We start from the raw sequence: 19175 nt of genomic DNA, 5'->3' as shown, positions 1-19175 counted from the left end.
CGTGACACACAGGGGAACCCTGACTTTCATGGACCGTTTTAACATCGAATATAAAATATCTTCCTTAACGTCTTTCAAGTTTTCTCATTCTACGGTTGAAACAAAATTTCAGGAAACAGGATAGCGCTCCACTCTGGATCAAGGTGGCATCTTGCCTCGGGAGAAGAAAACCAAACAGAGAGGGGCACCAAGGGGAACCGTCAGGGATGAGAGTTACACGTGGCCAGGAGATCTGCGTGAGAGTCAGGCTTACCCAGAGCAGATTAGAAACGGCATTATCATCTGTAAATGCTCCTTCTTCCTACAGGTTAAAACAAATAGGAGACATTGCAGAGTGCTGGAAGGGTAGGATCGGGTTATGGTGTCACAATCATTTCCAAGAACTCTGTGCTGGGTTCCCGGAGAAGCATGCACATGCCCACACGATCGGGTGGCACAGACACCAAGTGAATTCATCACTCGTCAGCGGGATAATAACCTTTAATTTGGAGGTCGTACCAACAGCCTTCCTTGCCCTCTTAGCCTTGTTCCTTCAACTGACTTCATGCTCTTGAATTGTGATTTCGAATTTCAATGACACAGCCAATCAGAACACGAATGTGGCAGACTGACCTTCCTAGAATTTTCCAGGACTTGTTCTGGGGACATCACAGACCTTAGCTTGATTCACTGACTTGACACGCTGATGGAAGCACAGCCAGATATCAAATCCTGATCTGTGACTCAGATGTGGACTCAGGGTTGTAACCACAAACTCTATACAGGGTTTTTATTTCCTGGAAAAAGTCTGAAACATTGATGATTATCTTGACCAAAGGGCACAGGAGTCACTGTCTCTGCCTTAAGTACTGAAGATGCCAAAATGGGGTTGGAATTTTAAATAATGATTTGGTGAAAATAGAGAACTGCAATTTAGTTGAAACAAAGAGACTCCTGCCAAATCCCTTTTCTTTCAAACTTGGCTTCATTTCATTTCTCTCACTCTTGGGATGGGATGAGTTACTCTGAAGGAAACTGTCTGCATACCATGCTCAAGTGGACACATTCCCTGCACTACAAGCCTGGCCGTACCTACAAACCAATGGGCTTTGCCATCTTTAGAACTAATTCTATACACTACAAGGGCAAAAATGTGTAAGTCAGGTTAGCAATGCCCTAAACCACGAACAGAAGGAAGGGAAGAGGGAGGGCGAGAGAGAGAAAACCCGAGCTATTTGTCGCAGGAAACGACAGGGTCCGCAAGGTAGATGATGGGCACTGCTAAGCTCCAAATCATCAATCCTGATTTTGGGGGATAAATTTGGAAAGCAAGGAACTGATGTTAAGTGACATCAGCTCTTGAGACATGACTGATCCTTTAGAAGGGAAAGGAAAACTCTAACTAACCTAAAATCTAACCTCAAATCTATTCATGGACCAAAAGAGTATTTTCTTCCATATAGAACCCCCGGTGAGATGCGGGTTAGAGCGCCAAAAAAATTTGTTTTGTTTTGGGACAAACCCTTTGACAGAAACAAAAACTGTTTTAGATTTTCAAGGCCTCCTTTACATCATTTTTTTTAATGTGGCTGCATGACAATCTCTAATTACTCGCGTGGCTCGCTTTATATTTTTACTGGACAGCGTGGGTTTTCACAGGAGAAGTGATTTATATAGAGGCCAGTCTCCATCTCCTGCTTCCTCTGCTTCTCCACAGGCTGTAACTCGTGGGACCCTGCTCACTGCACACAAAAGCTCGAGGAGGCCAAAGGGTAAAATGTTTCATAACCATGAATATGTGCATTTGATGAACTCAGAAACTGTGCAGGAAGTGATGACCTGACTGTAAATCTAGTCCCTTGTCCCTTGGTGCAAAAGATGGAAGGTTCCAGAGCTTGTGCCCCTAGCAAGTCTAGCTCCAGCCCAGGCAGCAAGCTGCCATCTGCATGGAGCACATGTCATGAATGTCCTTCCTTCTCCAGAGGAGCGGCTGGACACCCAGCGAGCCCTGGCCATGTCTCAAGCACCTCCCCCAACAACCAGCTGCCCCGGGGGACTGTCTTAAGGCAGATCAGGTTCAAGGCAGCTCTCCTGCTTCATCTGAGCTGGCGAAGGTGTGGCTGAAATACACGGCCCGCCCTTGGGAAGACATGAAGCCAAGGGCTTATCAGAGGCCATGGGAAAACCACCCGACCTCAACAGAACTTGTGATCTCCCAGTGCCTGCTACGAAAACTGAAAATGGGTGGGCTTATTTTAACTTCAAAGAGCTTATTGTCTTGGGCCGAAGTGAACTAGGTCACTCAGCAGGAGACCGACGGTGAGCTCAATGCTGGTGCAGAATCCCCCGCGTCCGTGAGCCCAAGACACCACTTCCCACTCAAGCCAGGGGCAACCGCGGTCACCGCCTCCCATCTCTTGCCTCCCAAGAACCTCTGCCTAGTGTTAAGGCCATTCTGTTCTCACCCGCTACTCCCATCCTTCTGGGTTACCCAGCCTCGGATGATCCCTGTCTCCAAAGTGGGTGGAGCATTGAAATCGATTCCACTGTTCACGAGGGCTCTACCTGGCTTTGTGCTTTGTAGCTTTACCTTTCACCGTGCCCTGCGGGACCTGCTAGGGAAGGTTTCTTTGCATCTTTCGACATGACCAAGAATGAAGCGCTGAAGTTATGTGTGAACCAATGATTTCAAATCAAGCTTTTAAAGAAAGTTTGTGGGTGATGGGGATCAATGATTTGAGGGACAGAGTTTACTTTCACTTCCGGATCTCATTCTGGAAATCCAGATTTCCTACATAGGTGCTGTAATATCCAGTCAGATTTGAGAACTTTACAAATGGCTGAGCTTTAACTGTCTTTAGTCATTATCTTTAATGTCATGTCTGTCTCAAAAAAGAGAATTCAAATTGCTGTTTCAATTTAACCTATGAAAACACAGAAGTGCCACAGGAAACAGTGTCAGAACTCTCTCCTCACAGCCCTGTGGACACACCTCCTTTTAATGTAAGTTTCTGAACGCCTGAAGGTCACGTTCATCATTTCTTTCTTCCACGGATGCTTATTAAATTGTTTTAGATTAGAAGGGGTCCAGGTGATCATCTGGTTGTAAGTATTTTGTTTTCCTTTTTGTTTGAAGACTTTTGAGCCTAGAAGTTGGCCAGTGGGTGTGTCACAGCGTCTACTTTGCCCCCAGCCAGCAGGTGCATTGGCAATCACAGGGCCATGCAGTGGGCAAGTCACCGTCCGCTTTCAAAGTGTGCACTGACTGGTCAAAGCTGGTCATCATTACTAGTAATTTAGCAATTACATTTGCCTATGAAGAAATGCTTGCCTGTATCAACAACAGTGTATTACTTTTCTCGAAACTTGTCACATACTTTGCCATACCTTCTCAATAAAAGGCTTACCTGCTCATCATGAAACATGTCTTCAATTATGAAATCAGTCCTCACCGACCACAATTATGTTCTTCTCTTGTATACTCCTGTTTTAAACCTCGGCATAGGACGTTCAAGCCCATAATTTATATGCAACTTAGAAACGGTTAGCGGTCAATGACAGTTTTTCATTCTAAAGACTTTAATAATACCGTAAAGTCAGACTCCATTTAAGAAGGTCTGAAACCAAAGTAAAAGCGCACACTTCCAAATTTAGGAACTTGCTTGCTGATGCATTAGGTACGTGGTGCTGTTCCCAGTTCTAGAACATCTCAAGACTTTACCTGGTGATCAATTGAAGCTGCTGTGGGACAGACTTTTTAAAATGTGGACACTCGTGGCAAGAGAGTGCTATGCTTCCCAGGGTAGTAACCAGTTAAGTTATGCATGCTCGCCTGGTGGATGCACGTCCAAGCGTGATGTTAGTTAGAATGCTTTTCCCATGCACGGACAATGTTACCTTCTTCTTGAGTGACTGTCCCGTTTCTTGGATGTGCAGGCTGCTGGTGACGGACGCTTTGCCATACTCCTGCTTTCTGTTAAGTCTGTTTCTCCAGTCTTCCTCACCACTTTTCTTCAACAGGGCTAATCTAAGGGGAAGACACGCCGACCAAAAAGAGTTCAGCACCAACGCTTCCTGGTAACAGAACCACAGTTTAAGTCATCCAGAAGTCTTTGCCCGAGAAATGACCACCGCTGCCTAATTTGAATCATTCTGAATGTCACTTATTCTGAAAAAAGTCTGTCTGGAAAAATAGTACAGATTACTATATTATGTAGATTATTATATTTTCTAAGATGGCCCCAACAGTCTTAAAATCGGATTGAAATGCAAAGCTGAAAACTGACTTTCCCAGATAAAAGATGCAACATCATTCTACCAAAGGAATATCTCTGTTTTTTCCTTGCCTTTGGGCTGAGAGCAGGAAGGAAAATAAAAGTAAACGTCCCCAGAGAAAAATGTCTTCTAGTGATCCCTTCTGGTCACTTGATGAATTAACATTTAATGACTAAAGCTGGATAGCAGAAATGGGTTTAAAAATTTAAAGCTATTGACAATCTCTGGATATCACATGTTTTAATTACAGGTAAAAGACGATGTTAAGATGTCCTGTATTCTAAGTCCTGTTCTTTTCTTCCAAATGAACTTGGTCTTTCCAATCTGCCTTCTTAATACAGAAACTTCTCTGTAAACCCATTTTTAAAATTATCATTTCAATTTTCCTCAGGGAAAAGCGATATACAAAAACAGAATCTAATGAACTGAGGTTTTTACCTGACCTACTTTAGTTCAACTATGGTGTGACTTGATAAAAAGCTGCTTGGATGTTAAAATCTATGAAAGGTTATTCTCATGAACATGAGGCTGTTTCAGTCTTGGGCATTTAAGTTGGACAAACACAGGAAAGATAAAAGGCACAAAAGTGGTGATCATTAAACTCATCTGAGCTGACGCTCAAACAATTTAAAGATTAGGGAAAAAAATGATTGGACTCCTTTCCCTCTGGTGAGCCTGCTGGGCTGGTCTCTTAAACATTCATTAGTGCATGTCCATAAGGAGTGTATTTTTAAGCAACACATCAGTGCTCATTTGGCTGTTAACTCCTGTCAAGTAACCTGGTCTCCGTTCCTTATTGGTCACAGTGGGAACTGAACTAGATGGTTTCTAAGGGCCCTTCTACCGAGTGTCCTGACTCCGTTAAACATCTGAATTGGAGATGGGATGAAATATATCATACTCCACGATAAAAGTTTAGTTAAGCAAATAAGAAAACAGATTTTGCAGTAAATATGACTCCATGTACATCTACAAATTCATACAGAATCATACTGTATATTTGTATTCGCTCAGTCAAATAATGGAAAGCAAGCTATAAAGAACTCCCCAAGGAGTTCAAGGAGGGCAAGGGCTTCAAACTCTGGACCTATCCCCTTTCCCGACCTCTTCCTTTTCCTTCCCTTCCCTGCTGCTATGTGACAACAGATAAGACCCAACATTCACTCCACAAAGCTGGTATAACGCCGCCTCGTTTATCTGTGATGTTGTGATTTATAATAAATATATACTTGGTCTTTGTCCCCTTTCCTGGCACGGGAGCTCCTACAACTTCTGGAATTTCCTGAATGATGAGAGTGGTAATGGTATCGTATGTGGATGAGGTGACTTTTGGAAGCATCTAAGTGTGGGCTTGTTGCCAGGAGAACCAACCCTGTGATTAGAGAGTTAGAACTTTCAGTCCCCCCCCCCGCCCCCGCTGACCTCCAGGGAGGAGAAAGGGGCTTCAGATTAACTACATCACTGGCCACTGGTGATTCAACTCAATCAGGCCTACGTAATGAAGCCTCCATAAAAAAGCCAAAAGGACAGGGTTCCGAGAGTTCTTGGGATGGCAGACAGGTGGAGGTTTGGGGAGGGTGGTGCGCCTCGTGAGGGCATGAAACTCCACACCATCTCCTTACACCTCGCCTGTGCATCTCTTCTATCTGGCTGTGCCTTAGTTACCTTCTTTGATAATAAACTTGAAGTCTAGTAAATAAATATATTTCTCTGAGTTCTGTGAGCCACTGTAGCAAAGTAATTGAGCCCAAGGAGAAGGTTGTTGGAGCCTCCAGTCTGTAGCTGGTGGGTAGGTCAGAAGCACAGGTGACAGCCTGGACTCGCCACTGGTGTCTGCAGAAAGGGGGAGGGGCGGTCCTGTGGGACAGGGCGCTTACCCTGCGGGGTCTGAGGCTGTCTCCAGGTAGACAGCATCAGAACTGGGTGGAACTGTAGGACGCCCAGCTGGTGTCAGACAATGGCTTGATGGTGAGGGAAAAAATCCACACTGGAAACTTAGAGTCAGAATCTTGTATCTAAGACCCTACTTGCTCTCATTTAGCCCCAAAGTCTATAATCTATGATGCTTGGCAATATTCTGCATTCTACAAGGGCTAGTTCGTGTACTTGAAAACAGATTCTAATTTCCTTTAAGGGTTTCCATCTGAATGTCAGACTATATAAGGACTAAGATTTATCTTTCCTCTAATTATTCTGAGTGAGTCAGTTTTATTCTAACAGGAAAAAATAATCAAATAAAATCAAATCATGAAAAGAAATCATGAGTATTTGCACGCTGCAGTAGAGCTTTCAAAGCGTCTATAAAGGAGACTTCCAAAAGGTAAGCATGCCAGTACCACCCAAATGAAGATGTATTTCCAATTCCTCATCTTGTGAACACAGACATTCGTCTAACTGATACTCTCCTTACCGCTCAGAACCAGCTCTGACTTCACCCTTGACCTAGACCAGCAGTTATTCATCTTGGCTACCTTACCTTTGCAGTCAGATTAGAGTCCAAGTGATTTCAGAGAAATTTAAAAAATCAAATGCAGCCTCAGAAGTTGCATTTATTAAAAAGAATGCACTATGGTCCCTAAGGGCATTCTCAGAAATAAGGTCCCAAATGTCTGAAGCCATGCCAACATCATCTAAATAATCATGTGGTTACCCTGGCGGCTGCACGGAGGAATGGAAAACTGATTTAGAAAAAGGCAAAGTATGGATCTGTAATCACTCTGTAGTCCACCGCGTACTCACTCTGTTGATCTGCTCAGCAACCTCTAAGAAACTGGATATTGTTGCTCCGAATGAGACATGGGTGCACACACAGGCCAAGGATGTCACTGACCCAGGTCACCCTGCATGTCACTGGGGCAGGGAGCTCTGGTTCCCACCCCGGCACGTCCTGGCTTGCTTCACTAGTTGTGTGTAAGCTGACCAGGCACGTTTTCGCACTCATGTGTTAGGAACTGTACTGTAATTCTGGCTTTTTTATATATTTCCCCCCTCTCCTGGGGTAGCCTTCAAAGAATTCCTCCCTTCCAAGAGCCTGAAATCTTGCTATTAGATATGCTGGCAGGGTATCCAGGAACTTCCAAAGACTACAGAGTAACCAAAATAATAGGGAAGAAGCTGTGCTTCAGTTGAGCCCACGTGGTATTAGGCCCAGCCGGAGCCTGCAGAGCGCAAGTGATGGAAAACAAGTAACACGCACTGAAACATACATGTATTATTCCTGTCCGCTTAGATTTCCGACTCGGTGTTGAACAAGCTGAGGAGGGTGGGAGACCTTTCCAAATGCCTTCTCTCCTGCAATCTCATGACGCTCCTGAGTCCCCGCAGACCACCGTGCACTGCAGAGGGCTGGGGTGGGTTGGGGGCAAGCGTCTGGTCCTGCACATACCATAAATGACTGCCTATGCAACTCAAACAGCTGTCAGCACTTTTAACGTCCATCAAGTCCAAGTGCTATTTGCAGGGCTGGGGTGTTGAGAGCCTGGGCATCTGCTTAGTCTGAGGCTGAGAACCCGTGAGTTATTCACCCCAAGGCCTGGCTGGGGCCACCATGATATGGGTGCCTGCCAGGCCACTGGGGAAACGGCTCTTCCTCCAGCCACAGCCCATGCTTTCCCAGCAGGGAATACTGGCCTGAGGCGGGCTGTTTCAGCAGCACTGGTCTGACAGCCCTGCTCGATTGCAACAAGTTTTGCAGGCTCGGCAGCCAGGGCTGGGTCAGATACGGGCCCCGCAAACCGAATGCCTCTAAGATGCAGTACTTTTTTCTCCTCCCTCCTTTAAAGATGCCCCCTCATTTCAGAGAATCGCAAACACCACACAGATAAGGCTGAACAGCACGGGTTAGTCCTTAGATCAGATCTTGGCCTTGGCTGGTTTATAGGCTGGAGGAGTGAACTAATGTCTTTTAAATGAGGGCAAATCAAAGATCAGAAAAGGAGGCAGCAAAGGAAAGATACCTCTGTCCGTAACGCCGACATAAATCTGGGGCCCTCCAGTGGCTGAAATCTCCGGGCCACAAGGTAAGAACCTCGAGTCTGGCTGGGTGGAAGGTGGGGCTCGCGGGGAACACAGGGGGACCCCAGCCAGGCCCTATAAGGCAGGAGTCTGCAGGCTCAGCCAGAGGCATGGGAGGCCTCTTCAGCATTCCTGGGAGTTCAATACATCCTTACGCTCCATCAATTTCCCAGGGGAAGGACGGCTCTTTTGCCTTTTTTAGGCATCTTCTCCCCCCGAAAATGAAAACACAGAGCAGTTGTTTCAGTAACGGTGGAAAAAAGAGTTCTAAAAGCCTAATAAACTTCTAAAGAGGTATCAAAGGTTTTATCCCTAAATAACACAAAATATATTCGATTTACCATGGTTTTCAAAGAAGTGCCCCATAAGGGACGATTTAAACCCAAACCACGTAGGCAGTTATGAAACAGTGATGTTATTAATCCAATGGGAAAAGCAGAATATAGCCTTAACTTTATGCTAGTTATGATCCAAACTTGACGTTCGAGATGTCATAAAAGAGGAAGAAAGAAAAGGACTTTTAGATATGTTTCCCCGACCGTCAAACATGTTCTAAAAGAGGAATGTAGGGAGGATTTCCTCTAATGTCTCCGTTGCTCCCCTTTCGTAAGTCTTAGTTTATATCTACGAAATGGGGATAGTATTGCCTCCTTCGAAGGGCTGTCTTCAGCCCTCAATAAGGTCACACAGGGGAAATGCCTTGGGCAGCCTAGGACCCTCGGTGGTCCTCGGTACGGAGGACTTAAGATGCTCAAGTCCTGAGCAGGAAAGACAGATGCACAAGATCAAGGAAGGCAGAACCACATCCTCAGGCTGCAGCTGCCTAGAAGAAATGATGAAGGAAATTGTCAAAGTCCGGTCTCTACTTCTGAAGAGTCTGAAACATGAAAGTGAAATTTGAAACTAGTGATGCCAAGAACACGTGAGCTGAGAAAATCAGTACAGGAGGAGGGTGTACTCTTCCGAGCACTGCTGTCCCGTTAGAATTTCTGCCCTCTAACCGATGTCCCTCTGTGAGAACACACGTTAGCTGCTGAGATGCTGACGTGAACACACGGCAGCCTTGTCACGTGTACTGAGAGGAAGAGTTGATGACCAGCCCCTGGGGGTGGTCCTATTGGCCATGTGGCTCCAGAGGCCACTGGAATTCAACCTCTCCTTCCGCGAAATGAGGCGGTCAGAGGAATTAGAATAAGGTTTAAAAGTTCTGTTTTATATGTCATCTCAAAAAAGGAAAGCCCAAAGGAATATAAGAGCATACTTATTTTTTTTTTTTTTTTTTTTTTTTTTTTTCGGTATGTGGGCCTCTCACTGTTGTGGCCTCTCCCTTTGCGAAGCACAGGCTCTGGACGCGCAGGCTCAGCAGCCATGGCTCACGGGCCCAGCCGCTCCGCGGCATGTGGGATCTTCCCAGACCGGGGCACGAACCCGTGTCCCCTGCATCGGCAGGCGGACTCTCAACCACTGCGCCACCAGGGAAGCCCCGAGCATACTTATTTTTAAGGGTCAAGCTTCATTATTTTATTTTAACAGAAGGGAGGAATAGAGACCCCCGCCCTTGGGGAAAAGCTATCGCATATGGACCGTAAAGATATATATAGCTTTAGCAAAGTACAAATAAAAGTACCATCAACATAAGGGGGGGGGGTAAGATCTCTGGCAATATATTTTGTTTTGGCATAATTTTTTACAAACATAAATGCTAAGTAAAGTGTCCCTCCTCCTCTTTTAAATGTACAGTTTGACAATTAAACTGAATAGCTGAAAATTTAAGAAGCATTCTCATGATCATGCTTCTGGACAGACTGGGAACAGGAGCCCATTGGATCTGTGAGAAGCGCTATCTCCCACCAGCCAGGAGGTCCGTGTGTACACAGTCGACTTTGAACACCCTTTCAGGCAGCTCACAGCAACCTTACAGCCATCCTCCATCTCCTCAGACATCTACAAAGCCCGGGTTAGGGAGTTGCACCTTTACAGCACCTCGTGTTTTTTAAAAATTACAATTTTACAGTAGGATTAAAACTGTTTTTGGAAAGAGAGAAACTAAAATTCACTAAAAACAGGCAAGTGAACCAAGAATGACTGCATAGCAGATACGACATTTGATGAAGTTTTTTTGTCTAACAGACAGAATATACCCCAAGATGGGGAATCTCTTTAAAAGCCTTTGAGAGAAGGGGTATATTATTATTTTCTACTGGAATTTTACCCCAAGAATGTTTTCTGATGGGTAAAACATCAGAACTTGTGTATAAGTGATACTTATCATTATTTCCCTTAAATGGTACCTCGTCCTTCTCACCTAACCAGTTATCAATAGTTGGGTCTCTGGAGGGTGTGGAGAAAAGGGAACCATCCTACACTGTTGGTGGGAATGTAAATTGCTGCAGCCACTATGGAGAACAACAGGGAGGTTCCTCAAAAAACTAAAAATAGAGCCACCATATGATCCTGCAATCCCACTCCTGGGCATATATCCAGAGAAAACTATAATTCGAAAAGATACACGCACCCCTATGTTCACAGCAGCAGTATTCACAATAGCCAAGACATGGAAACAACCTAAATGTCCATCGACAGATGAATGGATAAAGAAGATGTGGTACATATATGCAGCGGAATATTACTCGGCCATGAAAAAGAATGAAATAATGCCATTTGCAGCAACATGGTTGCAGCTAGACATTATCATAGTAAGTGAAGTAGGTCAGGCAGAGAAAGACAAATATTATATGATATCACTTATATGTGGAACCTAAAAAATAATACAAATGAGCTCATTTACAAAACAGAAACAGACTCATAGAAAACAAACTTATGGTTATCAAAGGGGAAAAGTGGGGGGAGGGATAAATTAGAAGTATGGGATTAACATATATACACTACTATATATAAGATAAACAAACCCTACTGTATCGCACAGGGAACTATATTCTACATCTTATAATAACCTATAATGGAAAAGAATCTGAAAAAAATATACAAGTAACTGAATCACTTTGCTGTACACCTAAAACTAACACAATATTGTAAATCAACTATACTTCAATTAAAAAAAAAAGTTAGGTATCTGGGATCAAACCCTCTTTGAGCCAGTTTCTGTGGAGAGGACTTCATGCCAGAACAGGTCAAACTGCTTCCCTGATTCAAGCATCACTCCTTTTATTTAGCTCACCCCTTTGGCCCCAACACCCATGCCTCCTCAGTCTTGTAGGTATTCTGTATTTTGAATTTTAGATAATTAAAGGCTAAAGAAAATAAGCTTTAACGGTCTCATTAATTTGTTAATCTATTTAATATTTTATGAATATTATTCAAAAGTTTGACTTGAAAAACCGAAGGAAGAGTTTTCACTGTGGTTTGATACATCGTCTTAAGTAGTTGGAAATGTACTTAGAAAAAAATCAGAGTGGCCAGTGCCGCTCAGAGCAAGAAAACTCCTGAACAGTGGAGGTGCTAAGGAGTGATCCGGGTGGGCGGAACCATACTTCTGCCAATCAAATTGGGAAATTCACGAGAACATTCCGGACCCAGTCCTCCTGTCACTCACATCCTCTGCTAAAGGCTGACACAGAACATACAACCCCAGATATTTCACTCCGATTCTTTGTATCTGTCCTCTTTATCTCCTCTGAACCCTCCATGACCCTTTGAATGAAATGAGCTTTCAGTGTTACTTAATGCTCAAATGTAGTCTTTCATAGCTAGTACCTGAGAGGAAATGTCTAAATGCAGTGCAGAAGAGTCACCCATTTTACTTTCTGTGAAGCAAGCAAAACTTAGATTCTAATTCCCAGGATTTATGTCCTAAATGTTAATTTTTATCCGTTCACTCCACATATAATTTACACTGACAAACAGTCACAAGCAGTGGACACATTCAGTTTCAAGCCACGTGTATCTGAAAGGGAAAGAGCCAGGATCTCTGCCCCTGTCACTGGCTGGTCAGAGAACTGAGTATAAAACAAGAAAACAGAAGCACCACAAAAGAAGCAGGCAGAAGTCTGCTTCTGTTTGTCTCCTCGTCTGAGTCTTGAAGCAGCATCTCCCAGCGTCAGGAAACCAGGCACGGGGATAAACGCGGTTTCCTCTCAAATGCCCTGAGAGCACAGTCCCTCTGGTAGCTGGATTCATGAGTTTCTCTCTTTGCCCATTCCTCAGATCTTTTTCTAAAAGCAAGTTGTACGACGCCCTCCCACCAGGAAAGTTCCTTCTCAATCATTAAATCTCGTTACCTTTCTTTAATGGACATGGTTTTGCTGGGAGAGTCGAGGATGCCCTCCGCCGCTGGCGCTTTGATCTCTTCAGCAGCAGACATTGCACACGGACTCCGATAGTGCTCCTCCTGCGGCTGATCAGAGGGATCTTGCTGCTTCCAGGACACGGGGGTTGCAGTCTGAGCGACCGGTCTCCCAGCAGCTGCGCCTGCCTGCTCAGCAGTGGGATCCCCGAACTCTGCCGCTGGGAAGCAACGAAGCCCTGTCAGCACTTACTCCCCTGCGCAAGCATTCTTTGAGCCCTTCACCCTGACCCCGACCCCGGATGACCCGCACTTGGAGTTCAATCCGTGGGCACATGGCAGGCTACCCAATCCACTTGGATTTATGCAAATCTGGGGCGCGCTCTAGTCCCTGAGGAAACCACACTTCCCAGTGGATGACTCCACCCAGCGACTTCTTTTGTGACAATTGGTCTTTTCCTACGTGCGAGACACAGGAAGTTGGTTTGGACTACACACTGCAGAATGTTTCTACGCCTCCAAAACAATACTTTGACATTTCACATGGGTCATACTCCCAAACCAAAGCCACTATTATAACTGACACACTATCATTTTATGGAAATGCAGAAAGACAATTACAGTCCCCTGCAGCACAGCTTGCTAGTCTGCACAAAAAGGATCTAGGAAGAGAACCTGAAACCCAGAGACTGGGTTCCAGCCCTATTCCCTATGCTCACCCAGCCCGGGACCTTTGGGGTCATCAATTTCTAAAAGGAGCCAAAAGAGCTAGGGGTTCACAAGGCTGTCGTGTCGTGACAAAAGTCATCAAAAACCCTTATCAAGATGTGTGAAAGCACTTCAGGTATTTTTATGGCAGAAACATTGATGAGTCCACCGAACAAGTCAGGTTCAAGAGGAAGAAAAGTCTGGGGAGGGTATGATTCACACTAGACTTTCAATCAACACTTAACACTTAGTTGTCAACTGCCTTCATAATTCAGTTAAAAACAATCCCAAACACATGTGACCCACCAAGCAGAAAGGAAAGGAGCAGTAAGTTACCTTTCAGCGAAAACTTCCTCTTTGTGACGTTCTCCACGTCCACCTTCTCTTCAAAGAGCTGCCTGTCCTTCCAGTCCGGGCTCCCCTGTGCGGTGCTTTGTGCAGTGGAAAATTCCTTCGGTTCATCACCGAACTGAGCCACGGGAGGATGGGCGAGCTCCAGGCTTCCTTTTCTCGGAACAGCATAGATGGGTTCCTTATGGCCATCTCCTTCCCGGACTCTGCTAAGCGTGGGGCAGGATGGCTCTGCTTCCTCGAAGGAGCCGTACTTTGTAACACCACCATCTCCACCTGTCAAGACTCCCTTGCTTTCTGTCTCTTCAAATTCTCTCGACATTCCTTTGCTCCCACCAGCCTCTACCGAAGACTGCCAGCCTTGGGATTTCAGGATGCTTCGAACTGGAGAGTCTGAACTTTCTAGCAAAGAAGGAAACTTCTGCTCAGCGGTACTGGAGCTGTCATCCAGCGGTGGCTTTGTCCGAAGATTCCCTGCGTACATGGGGGTGACGGTAGATGCCGGGGTGGACACAGATGTGTTAACAGTGGGGCAGAAAGGGATGAGCTTGCCACTTTGCACCTGGGAGGACACAGTTCAAAAGGAAAAAGCTGATGTAAAAACACCACCTAGGGACTTCCCTGGAGGTCCAGTGGTTAGGACTCCGCACTCCCAATGCAGGGGGCCTGGGTCTGATCCCTGGTCAGGGAACTAGATCTGCAGCTAAAGATCCTGCATGCCGCAGCTCAGACCTGGTGCAGCCAAGTACATAAATAAATATTAAAAAGTAAAAATAAAAACACCGCCTGTGTAAATACTGCTGGATGGATTGACATGGATGGAGACACTACACTTGGGGCAGTTTTCCTGCTTCTCTGGGTGAGAAACCAATCCTAGACGTAGTTGTATAAATGCATCTCGTTAATCAAATCATCTGGGGGAAAAGCAGGTCATGCGCCCTATTTTTCTCCCCGAAAGGGACCCAGCTCCAGATGACTTCAGCCATGACGCGAACAAGAGAAGAGCTCCATCCTCGGCATGGTTATATCCTTAAGAACGAAGTTATTGCCAAGTAACGACAGGTAACACGGTTTACAGGTAGATGCCCTGACTATATCGCTAACCTCAGAGGGACACCGTGTTCCCATCTTTTAAGGACATATATGCAAACTGGAGCTGGATCACAGGCCACCCACCTGTTCCACCTCTCCAAGCGTGACCGGCTGGGTTTGATAGCGAGCATTCATCCTCCTGTGTCTCACGTCTAATCTGTTCCGCGTTGAAATCGCTTTTGAGACCGGCTGGGACAGTTTGTTAAACAAGGCCAACTTCTCCGCTAAGCTCAGGGTGGAGAGGTCAGGCTCTCCTTGCTCAGCAGAATCTTTGCCCTCATTTGCCTGGTCTCTGGCTAACGCCTTCTGGTGAGCAGATGCCTGCAATCTGCAAGGGGGAAAAAGTCAACCACACACAGGGAGACAGACAGAAGCCCACTGCTAAGTTTGTCTGTTAACTTTCTTCCAAGTGTCACTTCAATTGGGAAAAGGGCTTATTTTTCCCCACCTAGATTTAAAGTTGTGGGCAGCTGGTTAGCTATTAACAAGACAACAGCATAGGTTGGGGACCCTTGCATGGTCAATATCACACAGAGCAGATTTTCAGCTCTGGATTATTTCTAAAAATTGAATTTCCTATTTAAGGAATCAAAGTTGCCTTGGTATATACCTTATCTTGGAGAGATGAGCTGTACTGTTAGTATCAACAATAAATAAGGCTAAAGGGAGTCCACAGACATTACCTAGGGCATATTTAGACATTATCTAAAGGTGTGGTTCAGCAGGTGGTCTTTACATTTTAAATAATTAGGAAATAACACAGTCATTCTATCAACAGCGCTATCTACAACACAGGGTTTTGATTTTTACTTGCTAAACACAAATAGCTTAATTGTAAAGATTCTCTCCCTCTTTTTAGTCTAGTATTTTCTCTCATAGGTTTCTACCTGTTTCCTGAAAGGTAGTTAAATCTGAAATTCCAGGTAACTTGAAAACTGAAGGAAATGTCAGGGCTGATAAATGCTTCCAACATCCCAGGTAGAGGAAAAGGCTTCTAGTTACCGGGTCAGTTCATCTTTGAAGGTCTAAGACAATGTACCTTCTGCCACTGGCAAATCTAATTCTAAATCCAGTGAAAAATATATTCTGCCTTGACTCTGATTAACCAGTGCCTTACAAGTTGTCCCAGACAAGAGAGCAGTGTCAGTTTTCCAGGGCACAGTGAGGATGGGAGTAAGGGGACCTGAGTCCTGGCATCTTTCCTGAGGTCCAGTGAAGAACTGGGAAGGATGGTGACCCGCTTCCCCAGAGAGAGCCGCTTCCGGACGATGCCAGCTTTATCTCTGCACTGTCATTTTACTCTTTTTAATTTTAGCTTTAGCCTTTGCATTTGGCCCATAATAGTAAAATAGAGGGGATATTTACATGCCTTAAGGACATCATTTTAAAACACCACAATTTAAAACATAACAGTAAAACAGTAAAACATCTAAGTTCAGACACTATAAACTGTTATTGTCCCAATCCCCAAATAGAACGGCACTGTCTATCTATTAGAAACAGGATTGTTTTTAAACATGTATTTATGTCTAGAAGTGTTTAAAAAAAAACTAGGTATTATCAGACTTTCAACATTCAGGTTAACGTCCTATTTTTCTGTTAATCTTTATTAAGTGCTAGTGTTTTAGATGAAGAATGAAATTTTTTAGGGATGACCAGGATTATGAAAAACAAACAAAACAAACGGATAAGTGGGTTAGTGGGATCTGAGTTCCAAGACATAATGAAAGCCCGTGGATGAAATGCCGTCATATGCAGGCCGACGTGAAGTGCCCAGTGTGACAAAGCAAAATGCCCCACGTTCCCTGGGACAACTCCTTGTTTGTCAAACAAATGACAGGCATTGAAGATCTGAAGATGCACCTCTGCCCTCAGTGCGACATGCAGCTACTTCTGTCCAGTACCTGGCAGGCTGCCCGGGGCTCTTAGCTACAGTGGGACTAGGATGTCTTGTCATTACAGGGTGGGTGGCCACAGAGCACGAAGCAGGGGTAGGTTCGCTTTAAAAGCAATTTTGCCAAAGATGGAGCATTCATAGGGAGAGAGAAGAAAAGAAGCATTAAGGAAGGTGTAGTTGTCAGTTCAGAAACATTAACTCAAAAATATTGGAACAAAATCCTTTGCTCATTTCTTAGGGAAAATCACAAAAGAACTTGAAAAGCAATTACAAACTTAGGAAATAAGAGACAGAGGTGACCAAAGTCAGTGGAATAAGAATAGGTTTTCAGAGCTTGGAAAGGATTTAGAATATTTAGAATAAGTGTCCCAGTTTAAAAAAAAAAACTTTAAAGAAAGCTAGTATTAACCAACCACCAGCAAAGCAGCAGGTTATGTCCGTGTTTTACAATGTTGTTCTAAGCTATTTTTAAAAAGAGTCAGGGTCCTCATATAATCTATAAGCACATCAAAGTACATTCAGCAAGTCTGATAAGAGGATAATTTTTGCTTATATTTACTGTTTTGCTCCCAGGGGTAGTTGCTTCTTATTTTACAATAGCCACTCAAATATTAAAAACAAAAACAAAAAACTGATTTGCTAAGAGTTCCCAATGAATACAAGATGTACTTGTCCACAAATACACAGAGAAGTGAAGGAACTTAGGGCAGCTGAGTCAACAGCAGGTTCACAGTTGGGGCTGTAGATGCCCTCAGTGAGAAGAACTTCATTTTTTCAGGAAGGGTGTGTATATGTGTGTGTCTGGGGGGAAAACAATTTTTAAAAAACTAGTAAAAGTTTTCACTTTAAGGGAAGCAGTAATCCCTGGATGAATTACTTTGGGAGATTCATTCTGAACACATTGGGACAATGCTCAAAACCTACCTCCCATGGTTTGGAAAGTTATCAAACTTCCAATTAATCTTTAAAAATTCGTGATTATTTAAAAACAAATCAAGAGAACCCTTATCTTTTTGAGATACGGACTAAAATATTTATGGCTGAAATGATACCTGGGGTTTGCCTGAAAATACTGCAGCAGGAAGTGGGATGTGGGTGAGGATATAGGTAGAGCAAGGGGGGCCGGGGGTTGTTGGCTGTAGAGACTGAGGGATGAGGACATGGAGCCTCATGATATTACCCCGTCTACTCTTCTGTTTTACATTTTCCATTGCAAAGAGATTAAAAAAAAATGCACAGGCAAAAAAAAAAATTTAAAACAAAATTCCTCTTCCTGTTCTTCTAGGAGATACAATAGGTAACACATCCCTTTACAAAGTTCAGAGACACCAGAGCAAGGAAAATCCCTAAACACCTACTTCTCCGTGGCTTCTAACTGAATCGTCTTCCGACCTCCTCATTTTAAAAGTCTTTAAATCTTTCTTTAAAAAGAAGACCTTACAGCCAAGGCCCAGAGGCCCCGGGGGCACTTACGTGGCTGCAATGACCACCTCCTCGGTGGTGACGGGCTGCGTGTGGGATCGGTCCTGCAGACGCCGCAGCCTCTGCTCTACGGCTGCATTCCTGGAGCGGCGCTTCGGAAGGCTCTTCTCGTCAAATGACTTTTCCATTTCCTAAGATTGGAAACAGTGTGGATCCTGATAAGCTGGGGGAAAGGGAGTCGGGGCAGCAGAATGTCGCAACTCTGTTCCCTGCAGGACCTAGAGGAGGGGCACCCCGAGAGGCAGCATTGGCGCCAGCTGGGCACACAGCAGCCACACCGGAGGAGAGAAGCGCAGGTGGGCCCAGGGCCGGCGCAGGCAGCAGGCTGGCCACGGAGCCGCCCACAGAGGTGACGGCTTCTCCGAAAGCCCTTCAGCACATCTTACCCTGAAGAGCAGCCTCTTCGCAGCAACGCTCAGCCTGGCTCGCTCATCGACCTTCTCTTCATCTGTAAAAGGTCACAGGTGAAAACTGGATGTCATTAGAAAACGTAGGGAAAGCCTGTGAAAAGTTTCCCAGGGCTGACCTGGAAATCCTCTGAATGTAAGAATTCTTAGGTACACTAAAGATGACAATAGGCAATATTTTCCTTTTCCCCTTGGCAGGGGAGGCTATTCTTCTGCTTCTGAAAAGGTACTAGTTCCCACTGCAGTTAACCAAACGGAGCTCCTGTCTGGGCCATAATTTTCTACTATAATATTTGACTTAAGTATAGGTATTATGGAATTAAGAAGAGATTTTATGGAAGGATCTTCTCTTCTTTATTGTTAAATAGTAACAAGAAAGCAACAAGAAAATTCTACTTCTTTGATTCAAATCAGTTGTTTTAATATGGTTCACGTCACAGCTCTCTCTCTCTCGGAACTAAGGGAAAGTTCGTGTGAAAATCTCAACTAGGCTTTATTATATTCACAGGAAGAAAACCCGTCAGAAAGAACGCAGTATGTTCCATCATCTCATTCTTTCCAGAAGCAAAAGTCTTATTATCTAAATCTAATCTGGGTGAGATGATAAAGAAGAAAAAGACAGATACTTGCCCTCAGCAGCTGGCATTTCTGAATTTGAAGTTGACCTAGGAAAGACATTAGCAAAAAAATAATAACTTAACAATTAGCTGGTGGGAGTGGAAGATCC

At 44.5% G+C, this 19175-nt stretch overlaps 1 protein-coding gene across 9 annotated transcripts in view; it reads right to left on the bottom strand.

Moving 5' to 3' along the window:
• The window catches only part of SVIL (supervillin), a 240088-nt gene that overhangs the window by 45506 nt on the left and 175407 nt on the right, over nucleotides 1-19175 (bottom strand). For 7 of the 9 annotated variants that reach the window (XM_082618197.1, XM_082618201.1, XM_082618202.1 and 4 more), the window contains 8 exons: nucleotides 19079-19113; nucleotides 18428-18489; nucleotides 18033-18172; nucleotides 14747-14990; nucleotides 13556-14132; nucleotides 12507-12732; nucleotides 3877-4006; nucleotides 254-301 (listed from right to left, as the gene is read on the bottom strand). In XM_082618197.1, coding sequence (XP_082474323.1) covers nucleotides 254-301; nucleotides 3877-4006; nucleotides 12507-12732; nucleotides 13556-14132; nucleotides 14747-14990; nucleotides 18033-18172; nucleotides 18428-18489; nucleotides 19079-19113 — 1462 coding nt within the window. The remainder of the gene's footprint in view (nucleotides 1-253; nucleotides 302-3876; nucleotides 4007-12506; nucleotides 12733-13555; nucleotides 14133-14746; nucleotides 14991-18032; nucleotides 18173-18427; nucleotides 18490-19078; nucleotides 19114-19175) is intronic. The other 2 variants (XM_082618199.1, XM_082618205.1) reach the window with 1 other exon arrangement.

The sequence above is a fragment of the Mesoplodon mirus genome (genome assembly GCF_964341445.2).
Source record: "Mesoplodon mirus genome assembly, chromosome: 4".
NCBI lineage: Eukaryota > Metazoa > Chordata > Mammalia > Artiodactyla > Ziphiidae > Mesoplodon > Mesoplodon mirus.
Note: the sequence above shows the minus strand (reverse complement) of the source record. Positions and strands in the feature narration are given on the sequence as shown.